Source organism: Dipodomys merriami, unplaced genomic scaffold (genome assembly GCF_024711535.1).
Source record: "Dipodomys merriami isolate MVZ:Mamm:240054 unplaced genomic scaffold, mDipMer1.0.p SCAF_5, whole genome shotgun sequence".
Taxonomy (NCBI): Eukaryota; Metazoa; Chordata; class Mammalia; order Rodentia; family Heteromyidae; genus Dipodomys; species Dipodomys merriami.
Genome location: NW_027206068.1, coordinates 14960822 through 14974727, shown reverse-complemented (window position 1 = coordinate 14974727; position 13906 = coordinate 14960822). Strand labels below are relative to the sequence as shown.

At 37.4% G+C, this 13906-nt stretch overlaps 1 protein-coding gene across 6 annotated transcripts in view; it reads left to right on the top strand.

Annotated features, from left to right (window-relative positions):
- Abcb5 (ATP binding cassette subfamily B member 5) overlaps positions 1-13906 on the top strand; it is a 79594-nt gene that overhangs the window by 49524 nt on the left and 16164 nt on the right. For 5 of the 6 annotated variants that reach the window (XM_069996121.1, XM_069996119.1, XM_069996118.1 and 2 more), the window contains one exon: positions 11113-11316. The exons of the other annotated variant lie outside the window; for it this stretch is intronic. In XM_069996121.1, coding sequence (XP_069852222.1) covers positions 11113-11316 — 204 coding nt within the window. The remainder of the gene's footprint in view (positions 1-11112; positions 11317-13906) is intronic. 6 annotated transcript variants of the gene reach the window in all.

The window sequence follows — 13906 nt, the reverse complement described above, 5'->3', positions numbered from 1 at the left end:
ATGATTCTGTGCTAGTTGTTACCCAGATGGAGTTGCACAATCATGATCTGTCACATAAACAAAATGTTTATGCAACATACTTGTTAATTAATGATGCCATCAGCAGCTTAATGAGTGTCAGTCATACTTAAGTGCAGGGTAGTGTACAAGAGATGTAGAATCATTTGTTACTTCCCTTCCAATTACTTTAATACAATCAGCCTTTCTAAAACAGTGAGATTTCAATTCTGATTGAACAAAAGAATGCAAAACAAGATCTCATTTTTACTTAAGAAGAGCAGCACAGTGTGTGTCAGGATACAACAGTGGCACCCCACTCATGTTTACTGAAACACTATTCACACTAGCCAAATTATGAAAACAGCCCAGAGTCCCTACAACTGATTAATAGATTTTCTTAAATGTGTTACATTTACCCAGTGGAGTATTATTCAGCCTTAAAGAAGAGTGAAATTGTGTTGCTTACAGGAAAATGGATAGATATAGATCCATCATATTAAGCAAAGAAAACCATCCTTCTACTTATGTGTTGTTCCTAATAAATAACATCTCCTATTGAGTGAATTTAATGAGACTATTGTTCAGCTTGATTCTTTACAAGCATCTGACTAATACCGTTTTATCACCTGCAACTTCCTTGTTGCAATTAGTAAATGCTTGTCTCACAACTTCTGGGCAAGTCAAACTGTTTTCACTGAAACAGAATAAATGGGTGGATCCTGAAGATTTTGAATTTACTGAATTTAAGAAATAAAATGACCACAGAAAGTGTCTACGTGCTGCTGGGCTCTGGTGGCTTACACTTGTAATCTAACCTACTTAGGAGGCTGAGATTTGAGGATCATGGTTCTGAGTCTGCCCAAGACAAGTTGGGAAGTAATTTGGAAGATCATATTGCTATCATGGACTTAACTAAATCATATCATGTGATAGTTTATTTATTACTTAACTTCAGTTACATCTCATTTTATCAAATATATTAAAGTGAATGTTCTTAAAATAATGTACCTTAGCTGGGCACTGGGAGATCACACCTGCAATCCTTCCTAATCAGGAGGCTAAGATCTGAGGATCAGTTTGAAACCAGTCCAGGCAAGAAAGTTGGTTAGACTCTTATCCAATTAACCAGCAAAAAGCTGGAAGGAGAGCTGTGGCTCAAGTAGTAGAGTGCCAGCTTTGAGTTATAAAAAAAGTCTATGGAAAGCACAAGATCCTAAGTTCAAGCATCAGTAGCAACACATGTTGATGATGATGATGATGATGATGATGATGATGATGATGATGATGATGATAATGATGATGGTGTGTGTTTGTTTGAAACCTTTAAGAACCATTTTTAGGAGCACTAATACTTTGAGAGTCATGACAAAAACATGTTGGGGAGATACAGTCATCAGAAAACATATCATAGAATAGTTGAATGAATGCAAGTCATTTCACTGGTATTATTTTAGCCCAAGGTAATGGCTGATGGCCAACCGGCTCATCTGTCAACAAGCTACTTTCTGTGCAATAGGTAGTTTTCATAAAGGTATAAAACCATTTGAGATTCCTTTGGAGACTAGATTCCACAAAATTACAAGGTATTATTATTCCTGTGTATTTTAGCAACCCTCTAGTCAACCAAAGGTCTTATTTCACTTTTGTCCACAAGAAGGGTGTGGCTAATACCACAATGCACACTTTATATGCCACAGACCAACCAGTGCCAGCACTAGACCTGTAATTACTACCCAGAGAAACCAGAAAGATTTATTTCCCTTATTAATTCTAAGAATCCAATGAGCGGGTTAGTTTGTCCCAGAATATTATTTTATTACCTGCACAATGTTGAGCTCATTTCTCTATTTAACCTTTTAACAAGAAAAATACATAAACAGCGTGACACAACTTCTGATTCCATCAGTTAGCAGCTATTAAAACATTGCCACAGTATTAAAGTTGGCAAATAGCCACTTGGTATTTTTTGTTGTTGTTTTGTTTTGTTTTCTCTGTAGTTTTAGGTTAATTAAGAAAAATTATCAAAGCTTAATATGTTGACATATGTTAGTGATACTGTAGAAAGTAATATCCAAAACATGATAAATTCATATGATAAATGCAAACTAAAATTGATTTATTTGCCACAAACATATGCTGGTGAATAATGACAGTAAATAAATATAAATCCTTGATATTTACATGGCCTTTTGCAAATTTGTCCATCTCATTGTTTTTCTGTTCACACCTATTTTCTTTTTTTTTTTGGGGGGGGGGTCCGGTCATGAGGCCTGAACTCTGGGCCTGGGCACTGTCCCTCAGCTCTTCAGCTCAAGGCTAGTGCTCTACCTCTTGAGCCACAGCGTCACTTCCGGCTTTTTTCTTTTTGCTTATGTGGTGCTGAGGAATTGAACCCAGGGCCTCAGGCATGCAAGGCAAGCGCTCTACCACTGAGCCACCTTCCCAGCCCCGTTCACACCTATTTTCACTACCATCATTTGGTAACACAATTGGGAAGATTCTGCCACAAGTTGTCCTTAGTCTTGTCTCAAGTACTTTGAAAATATTCTCATCTCCACTCATTCCACAGAGACTGTTCATAGAACCTATCTTTTCACTTCTAATTACTCAAAAACTAGCTCATAATGGTAGCAAACACCTATAATCCCAGCACTCAGGAAGCTAAGGCTAAGAATTGAAATCCAAGGATTGAAAGATTGAAGTCTATCTGAGCTATGTGGCAACCCCCCCATATATATATATATATATAAAATTTATAATATATAATGTATACATGCTATACATATAATATATAGTACATATAGTATATATAATTATATACTATATTTTATATGGTATATAACAATATATACTAAATATATAATTATATATTTATATAATGTGAATCCATTGTGAGCAATAAAGACTACTTAAAATAATTTTCTTCCCATGTCTCACTATATAGCCTAGGTTGGCCTGGAATTCAGGATTCTCTTTCTATACAACCCAAGTACTGGATAATAGGATTGACACCATTACTACTAGCTATCAAAATAATCCCTTCTTTGTATTGACTATTGATGTTGTTCCTAATATCTTAAATAACTCTAAGCAACTGTTCTCATTAAACGAGTAATTATCTTACATAAGATATGCAGTCTGAACACATTTCTTCTCATGCTGCCATTGAACATGAGTTAATTAACTAATTACCTTTAAATGATGTGCTTTGCTTGGCTGATAAATGAGCCACTTGATTTCAGCCTCACTTTCATTTTCATTTTCTGAAGGAGTTCTCCTATTTTCATCTGTTGGTATATTAATCGCATTTAGCAGGTTTTTTTAGAATGCTGTTTTCTGTGATTTTTCATCATGAAGTGTATACCTCTCATTTGGTTGTTTTCTATCTCATTTTATTTTTCATATAATTTTCTTATGTTCTTGCCTCCTTCCAGTTAAAATTCTTTATTATTCCCTTTTATCTCTCTCTTGAAGGAGGACATGGCGTTTCCAGCTGCATATAACTTGTAGCGTTTTATTGGTTACTTGAGTGTTTCTAGTACCCATCTTGTCACAGTCTACCATTAAGTGATACACTAGGTCAATATACATTGTGCAAAACTTACAAGAGCAATCTTTATTTGCTTCTCAGCTTTTTTTTTCCTTTTATGCACATAGTAAGGTCAACTATGTATTGTAATTGTTTGTATTTAACTGGTAAGTGTTTCATAAAAGAATTAATTAAATATAAAAGTTATAATATACATTTCTGGTCTCTCTTCATTCTGTGTTCTAGACACATCTTTCCCTCTAACTCCAAGTCTTCTTGAAAGAAGAGTCTTGACTGTAGGCCTGAAATTGACTATTTTATCTTTCGTATGCCTTGAAGTCTCTTTATTTTACTTCTACTTTTTAAGTTGCTTCCACTGGAGATAGAATTTGAGGTTGACAGATTTGGTTGCTGTTTTCAATTCTGTGGGCTTTTTTAAATTAGATATTTGTTGTTATCCATATTTATTTTCCTCTGTACATAATGTCCCTGTCTTGGCTGCTTTTATGATCATTTTTCTTTGTCACTAACTTTGAAATTGTGATGGGCTTTCATACTGTCTCTTACTTGTGATCTTGTGCTTGGAGTTTACTGATAATCTTAGATTTGTAAGCTTCTACTTTTCACTAAGTTGGGAAAATGTATTGGTCATTATTTATTCAAATACTTTTTCTGTTACCCTACCCTTTCTCCTGTTCTTCAGGGCTCCAATTACACATATATTAGTCTGCTTGAAGGTGAACCATAACTATTTGGAATAGTTTCTATCATTGTGTCTTGAAAAGCAATGATCTTTTCTCTTTCATTATCTAATCTATTATTTATCCTATCCCTTGTTTTTCATTTCACGCACTGCTTCTAGACTTTTGTCATTGCTTTGTTTTTGTTTTCTGAGACAGGATTTTATTATGTAACCCTAGCTGACCTCGAATTCACCATCTTCCTCGCTCTCCTTCTCAAGTACTCAGATTATAACCCCACTTATATCTAGACTTTTGATTTGGAAACTTTTTATATCTTTATTATTTCTTGACTTTGGGGGGTTGTTTATGTAGGTACTAGGGTTTGAACTAGGATGTTCTGAAAATGGAATCTCCCAAACTTTTCTGTTCAGGCTGGCTTTCAACCCAATCCTTGGAGTCTCAGACTCCTGAATACCTAGGATAACAACCATGAATCACCGGTACCTGGCTGTCATCCAGCTTTTTTTTGCTCCAGTTATTTTTAGCTTTGTACTAGGGTCTCTCTTGTTGCCCAAGCCACTCTGGCCCTTGATCTTCCTATTTACACTTTCTACTATTGCTGTGATATGCCAGCCTTGCTTTTAGATAAGGCCTCATAAACTTCTTCCACCTGGGCTGACTTGGAGCCTGAGTTCTCCAGATCTCACATCCTCCTGTGTATCCGGGATAACAGATACATGTCACCATATCTGATTATTGGTTGAATAACCAATCTTCTCCATCTAAATAGGATAACAGGTATGAACCACTGGCCCAGCTTAACTTGTTGACTATGTTATACATTGATAACCTTTCATTAACAAGTAAAACATTGTAGAATTTATTCTATCCCACATTGTGCAATAGATAAATTAGGTATTGAACATGTGTGTTTTATGCTTAGGTTTTTTTGTTTGTTTGTTTTGGGATTTTTTTTGCCAGTCCTAGGGTTTGAACTCTGGGCCTGGGCACTGTCCCTAAGCTCCATTTGCTCAAGGCTAGCACTCTACCACTTAATCCACAGTGCCACTTTCAGCTTTTTCTGTGATTAATTGGAGGTCTAATGGCCTTTCTTAGCCCAGCTGGCTTCCAACCATGATCTTAGATCTCAGTTTCCTGAGTAGCTCGGATTACAGGTGTGAGTCACCCATACCCAATTTACCATATAGAATTTTGTTTGGATAGCTGGGTACTGCGTCTTCTTCCAATTTCTTTTATTTTATATTTTATTATTTTTATTGTGAAAATACTGTACAGAGGGGTTACAATTACATGGGCAAGATAATGAGTACACTTATCAAGCATTGTAGCCTCCTCCTTTATTTCCCCTTCCCCTCCACAAATTATACCAACATCAAATACAGTGAAAGCAAGGGTTATACTGTGGGGGAGGGACATACAAAGCAACTAAGAAATAATCTTATAAATGTGTTAGAAGCAATCACATGAAAGAAAAAAAACATTTGAATACATATCTTAGGGTTCATTTCCCTAACATCACCCTATCTGACCTTTTCTGCTTGACTCAGACATATACTAGATATTATTTACTATAGCTAAGATATAGAACCAACCCAGATGCCCCTCAGTAGATGAATAGATCAAGAAAATGTGGTATATATACCCAATGGAATTCTATGCCTCCATCAGAAAGAATGACATTGCCACATTTGTTAGGAAATAGAAAGGCTTGGAAAAAATTATATTAAGTGAAGTAAGCCAGGTTCTTCCAATTTCTTATGCGAGTCATTTCCCTAGAGTCTATACATATAGTAATTTTCATATCTGTTGCATTCCCAGCTAAATTTTGATAGTGAAAACTGTTAAAGAAAAAATTTGAAAATACTTATCAGGAATGAAAACCTATGTATCTTTTACCCTAAATTCCTCTTAGGAATTTAATCTTCAGAAATGAAGGGAAAGCACAAAGATTTTGTCCAAAGATATGTGTTGTAACTTTGCTGGTTGTTGTTGTTGAGTACTTGGGTTTCCCAAGCAGGACTCTATCATTTGATGCTTACCTCTAGCCCTTTTTTGCTTCACTTTTCTTCTGTTCATGCCTGGGCAGGTCTGGAACATAATCCTCCTATTTATACTCCCTGTAGCTAGGATGACAGATGCATGACCCAGCTTTTGTTGGTTGTTGTTTTTTTGTTGGTTGGTGGTGGTGGTGGTGATAGTGGTGATGGTGGTGGTGGTGGTGGTGGTGGTGGTGGTGGTGGTGGTGGTGGTGGTGTGTGTGTGTGTGTAGTTGAAATAGGATCTCGCTAACTTTTTAGTCAGGCTAACTTTGGCCTTAGTCTCCCCAGTCTCCATCTCCTGAGTAGCTAGAATCTCAGATATGAGCCAGCATACTTTCATTTTTTTGTAGTGATATAATGGGAGTAGCTGAGTATGGTAGTTCATGCTTATAATCCCAGCATTGAAGTAGGAGGACCACAAATTTAAAGCCAGCCTACACTACACTACACAGCCCCATGACCGGATCCAAAAAAAAAAAGGGGGGAAGCAAATTTGGGGGGGGGTTGGCTGTGGGGCCAGAACTCTAGGCCTGGGCACTGTCCCTCAGCTCTTCAGCTCAAGGCTAGGGCTCTACCACTTGAGCCACAGCACCACTTCTGGCTTTTTCCACTTATGTGGTACTGAGGAATTGAACCCAGGGCCTCATGCATACAAGGCAAGCACTCTACGGCTGAGCCACCTTCCCAGCCCCAAAGTGAAGCAATTTTAACATATTAAAAATGTTAAAGATGTTTAAATGTTAAAGAATATTTAATAATCTAAGAAAAAGCTTGCAGTATAATACAAACAGATAAAAGCAAAATACAAAACTGCATGCATACAATAATATTAATCTGACATATCCAGAAGGATATAAACTTTAACATTATCTTACCATTTTTCCAGTGGGCCATATTTTCATGGTCACAGCAAAACAGATATTTTTAAATGTAATTTATTACAATTCTACTTTTAGGTATAAATATGGTTCATCTTTTTTTTCAGTTCTAGGACTAAAGAAACATAACATTTTAGTTTATTGCCTAAATACCATATGTCCTCCTGAAAACCCATAAAACACAAACCTCCTTGAAAATAATTAGTTATTTTTGAAAATAAGTTATTTTTCAGTATTTTTTTCTCATACTACAATGTTTCACCTCCTTTTCCATTTTGTAAATGCCAGCTAGGATGCAGTGGCTCCAGATGCTCAGACCCCATCCATGGTGGGGAGTAGGGAAGGGCTGGATCTCAGGGGTGATCAGCTCCTGAGGTAGAGTAGAGGCAGAGCCAGGTGCGGACAGAGCTCAAGCAGAGGATGACAGCAGACTGGGTGTACAGAGGGTTTAATCACACAATCCAATCTGTTAGGGAACATTAGAGCCAAGTTTCTCACTTGTGAAGGAGGGGATAATGAAAGTAGAAAGGATGGAACCTGGAAATAACCATGTGAACTTGGACTAGAATTGAAGGTACTAACCTGACAGGACTCACGGATGTTAAGAAATATACAAAGATAGAGACAAGCCAGGGGCCTGTAATCCTAGCTACTCAGGAGGCTGAGATCTGAGGATTTCGGTTCAAAGCCCGACCGGGCAGGAAAGTCTGTGAGACTCTTATCTCCAATAAACCACTAGAAAACCGGAAGTTGGTGCTTTGACTCAAGCGATAGAGCACTTGCCTTGAGCTGAAGAGCACAGGGACAGTACCCAAGCCCAGAGTTCAAGCCCCACGACCGACCAAAAAAGGAAAGATAGAGACATAAATGGAAGTGGAAATAAGTGCATGCATCTGCACACACACACACACACACACACACACACACACACACACACACACACACACACACACACCACATTACCCAGCACTCTTTACCAACACTGTAATAATAATGAGCCCAACTGCCATAATGACATTCTCCACTAAAAGAAACCAAAGATCTTTGGGAAATGACTGATTTCAAGATTATGGAAGTGTAAGTTGAGTCTGGAAAACCTTTGACATCATTAAATATGTGCCTATTCAAGGGACATATCAGAGGACAGCAAATTCCAATTCAAAGAGCTTCCACTAACTGCATCTGAGACAACTGGAGTGCCAAATAATTATACTAGTTATAAACCACCTGAAGAAAACACAAAAAACTATAGACTACTACTAAATAAACTGAAATTCTGTTAAGTAATTGGCTATTAACCTACCTCCAATATACCTCATCTCAAAACATTTACCAACAAAGAGAAAAAGGATAAGTTCATAATGGAGAAGCTTCATTATAAAAGTGAACATGAAGCCTTTCCTCCTAACTACTTACATGTCTGAGATCCAGAGGATTGTAGTTTCAGGCCAGCTGGACAGAAGTGTCCCCAAGAGATTCTGTTTCTAAAATAACCAACAAAAACCTGGGTTGGACTCAATTGTAGAGCTCCAGCCAAGTAAGCAAAATGTGAGGTCTTGAATTCATGCCCAGGTACTGGCCAAAACAAAAAAGGAAGGAAGGAAGGAAAGAAGGAAGGAAGGAAGGAAGGAAGGAAGGAAGGAAGGAAGGAAGGAAGGAAGGAAGGAAGGAAGGAAGAGAGGGAAGGAGAGAAGGAGAGAGGGAGGGAGGGAAGGAGAAGAGAGAGAGAGAGAAACAGGACTATAATGGGATTGACAAGACAGAGAGAGGAACAGAGAATTGCCTGTGTGGTATACAGGTGAAATACTATCATAATCTGAACTCTCTCATGAGAAAATATTGAGTGAGCTAGAAGTGAAATATTCTACCACATAGATTTTTTTCAGAAAAAATTCAGTCATTAGTATCAAGGTCTTCTGAAGAACAGCCCCAAACTGAAGGCAACTAAAAACATAATGAAATGGAGTGTCCTTTTCCTGAATAGGATATCCTACATGATCAGACAACTGACAAAACTTGAATGGCAGGCATGTGTCAAACTCCCAATCCCCCTGCTTCCTTTTCACAGATTCTGAGATTACAGAATGTACCACCCACTCCTGGATTAATTTTCTCACTTTGATTATAAGAATGTTTTTGTTTATAAGAAATGATCTCTATGCAGGGGTGCATAGAGTATCAAGGGAACAGAGTTCTTTATCCCCTAATGACAAAGTGAATGAGTCCAGGCAAATTAGCTCTACCTCTGCATCCTCATTTGTATTACAGGATCTATCACTCACTATTGTTTTGAGATAATCATGAAAATTAAGTGCTCCTTCAGTGCTTTGTAAATATTGGCTGTTCTTTGCATGCTTTTAGATAGTAGCCACAACTATAGTATGAAAATTTGGTTGCCTATGTTTAATCTTTCTCATATTTATTCAACCTTCCCTTGAGTCCTCGTCTTTCCTCTCCATATTGGTCTTTCTTTTTCTTTTTATTGTCACAGTGATGTACAGAGGTGTTACAGTTACATAAGTAAGATAATAAGTACATTTCTTGTAGAACTTGTTACCCCCTCCCTCATTTTTATCCTGTCTCCCCTACACAAGTTGTACAGATCATTTCCAAGATAGTGTCTTGTGAGAATCACTGTTGCACTGATCCCCCCCTTTTCCTTTGTCTCATCATTCTGTTGTTCCCCTTCCCTTCCCTAATTCAGATAAATGTATATACAATACCAGGGTACCAAAAACAGATACAGTGACAGCAGGGGATATACAATAGGGGGAAGAACATAGAAAATAAATAAGAAATTACATACTACATTAAAACAACAAAAAAGAAAAACCTCTTGTGTCCATGTCTTGGAGTTCATTTCTCTTAGCATCATCTTCTATGGTCATATGTACATAGTTAATAAACTACTCTGCCCATCTGCCAAGATTATCCTGGATGTATACTAATTATTGCAAATAAGAGAAACCATGGGACCTACTGGCTCACTTCGCTTAATATGATTTTTTTAGTACCAACTCATGCCTCTCCATCACAAAGCCTTGTATTCAGATGACTTACCATATAGTCCTAATACATAAAATCGTCACCTGTAGAATATGTATGAAAGTAGGTATGTAACAAAGTATACAAAAATCGTATTTCAACAGATTCTATAAGGTAATGTTTTAATTAAAATAGAAACAGTCAGGCACTGGTGGCTCATGCTTATAATCTCTAGCTACTCAGGACGCTGAGATCTGAGTAATGCAATTCAAAGTCATCCTGGACAGGCAAGTCCATGGACTAACCATCTAAAAAACAGAAGTGAGCCAGGCGCTGGTAGCTCATGCCTGTAATTCTAGCTACTCAGGAGGCTGAGATCTGAGGATCATGGTTCAAAGCCAGCCTAGGCAGGAAAGTCCGAGAGACCCTTATCTCTAATAAACCACTAGAAAACCAGAAGTGACGCAGTGGCTCAAGTGGTAGAGCACTTGCCTTGAGCTGAAGAGCGCAGGGACAGTGCCCAGGCCCAGAGTTCAAGCCCCACAACTGACAACAACAACAAAAAAAAAAAAAACAGAAGTGAAGCTGTGGTTCAAAGTGGTAGGCAGAGCTTGGGCTCTGTCCCTTAGCTTTTCCTGCTCAAGGCTAGCACTCTACCATGTGCACTACAGCTCCACTTCAGGCATTTTGATGGTTAATTAGAGATAAGAGTCTCAGACTATCCAGGCTGGCTTCAAATTACAATCCTCAGGCCTCAGCATCCTGTGCTGCTAGGATTATCGGAGTGAGCTACCAGCATTCAGTGGTTTAGGACATTTTAAAAATATGTGTCTTATTTAATCTTTAAAGATAAATTCAAAGGATACATACTTAAAAACCAAAAGCCTAACTTAATGTTTCTACACAGGATACCAAAAAGAGGAATTCTTATAAATGTAAAGTTAACCTACTTTTTCCCCAAATATGTCTGATTATAGGCAATAAATACAAGAATTGGTGTCCTAACACAAAATGCAACAAATATGGGGCTGTCCGTGATCATCTCCTTTATATACGGGTGGGAGATGACTCTCTTGATTCTGAGTATTGCACCAGCACTCACTTTAACGGGAATGATTGAAACTACAGCGGTGACTGGTTTTGCCAACAAGGATAAGCAAGAACTGAAGCGTGCTGGAAAGGTAAAATGACATCCTTGAACCGTCGTCACATTGTAAGAGAAAATAATCAGAGGGCCTATACTAAGGATTATTCATTTCCTGTCTTAGGAACCTGTAGAGTGTTCCTTTAGGTTTTCACTCAAAGCTGGTGTTCTACCACTGAGTCGTGACTCTACTTCTGGCTTTTTGACAATTAATTGGAGATAAGAGTGTCATGGACTTTGCTGCCCAGGCTGGCTTTGAAGTGATCCTCAGATTCAGCCTCCTATGTAACTACAATCACAGGCGTGAGCCACTGTCACCTGGCTAACCAGGTCCTTTAATGATACAGTTTCAAAACCCTTTATCACATTGTTGAACAGTTTTTGAATATACAAATGATTCTAATATCATTTAAGCTCTGTATCATAGTGACTTGATCACACTCCAATAAATATGTATATTCATAAGTAGGCAGGCCAAGTACCAGAATCAATATAATCTGGCCTGGCTGACCCTTGACCAATCTTGCACTAGGGAAGGATCTTAGGAATGTTTCGTTGAGCTCTGTAGATGGATCTGCTTAGCAAATATTTGCCTTAGAGTTAGAGAATGCAGCCTATATGATTTTTAAATTATGATAATTTATAAAACAGTATATTAGTAATGTTATTTAGAATTGCCCATCATATTGTACCATGACATTTAGTTATATATGCATGTGTGTATATATGTACATATATACATACATGTGCATATATGTACATACAAACTTTTCCTTTTTCTCTCTTCTGTGTGTGTGTGTGTGTGTGTGTGTGTGTGTGTGTGTGTGTGTGTGTGTGTGGTGTGTGTATTGGGGCTTGAGGTCAGGGTTTCAATGTCTTGCTTGGCTTTTTAGGTCATGGTTGATGCTCTACTACTTGAACCAGGCCTCCAATCCAGCTTTTTACTGGTTCCTTGGAAATGAAATCCCTCAGACTTTTCTTACAAGCTAGCTTCAAACTATGATCTTCTAAATCTCAGCCTCCTGAGTCCCTAAAATTACAGGCAGGAGTTACTGGTGCCTAACTTGACTTTTCCATTTTAAGTCATTAATCTCAGACTCTCCAATCAGTAATTTCCATCAAACAGGCTTAGTTTACCAAAAATTAACTTAGAATATAAGTCAATAAAATATATTGGTTTCTCTTTTCGTTGCATATATCGATTTAGATAAATTTCCAAAATGGCTTTCTTTGATTTTCTTAAAGGTGAATATATTTCATTTCTATAATGACTTTTTCTCTGCATTGTTAAAATATAATCATAAAGATATTTTGTTGATTGCTTCCTTTTTTTTTTTTTTTTTTGGTGCTAGACTTGAGGCTTGAACATAGGGCCTGGGTGCTGTCCCTGAGTTTTCCCCCTACTCAAGAATAGTACTTTACTTCTTGAGCTGCAGCTCCACTTCAGGCCCTTTTTTTCCTGGTTAAATGGATATAAACATCTCACAAACTTTCCTACCCTGGCTGGCTTCAAACCATGATCCTCAGAGCTCAGCCTCCTAGGTAGCTAGGATTATAGATATGAGTCACCTATGATTAGCTTGGCTTCAACATTCTTAACCATTTTTCTTACACACTACCTCATATGTCATTCTCTGAGTTCATTTTCGAATTAATGAGGATTTGAAACAATTTAATATCAAAAATTGAGAACGAAGTCCAGGTATCCTAACCACAATCCCAAAATTATATTTCTCTCCTACAACCCAAAGCGCCCTTCAATTAATACTGGGTACCCATCTGTTTCTTTTGTTCCATAATCTCAAGCAAAATGAACAACAGAAAGCCTCTTTTTTCAAAACAGCCTATAGGACAGGCATGGTGGTGCACTCTTGCAATCCCAGAACTCAGGAGGCCAGCATGAGTTACACAGAAAGACCTTGCTTTCAGTAGGGAAATTTTATATATATATATATATATTCAAAACAACCTGTGTGTTCATGTCCACAAAAGGTATTCTAAATCAAAACCTCCTCCATTTTGAATTAATGAATTAATGTTATTATATTTCTTAAATTATATAAATATGGAAAGCATTAATCATATTTGAGGTAGATACAGTTGAAAGTTCATAGACATCAAAATGGCAAATGGCTTTATCTTATGAAAAATTTTATCACCACATTGCATAATCCCTTATTGTAATGTTCCTGAGTCCTTTTTAGCTGCTGTTTCCATTTGGACGTTGGAATAAAAGGATTATTTATTTGCTTCTCCCTGCTATCTTTTCTGTTATTGTTGTTGAATGGTTTCATAATTTATGGGAATCTCCTTTGCATGTGAACATAGACCTCACCAATATTTGAGTTCCCTATCTATGGAACCAATGCCAATTGAAATTCAATTAAAAAAACAAAAACTTGAATGGAAAGATGAAAATGCAACACTAAATTCCCCTTAAGTTTATAATCCTCAACTGTAATTTGCATATCTTAAGATGGGGTGGGGAGGCGTTGCCTTAAGAGGAAGGAAAGAGCAAGCTTTTCAGGAAAATGTTTGCCTTGATGTACTTCCTGTGTGGTCAGTGCGTGTCTGACATTCACTGCTGGGGAAAGTTTCAACAGGACTAATTTTCTTCTCTATGTTTT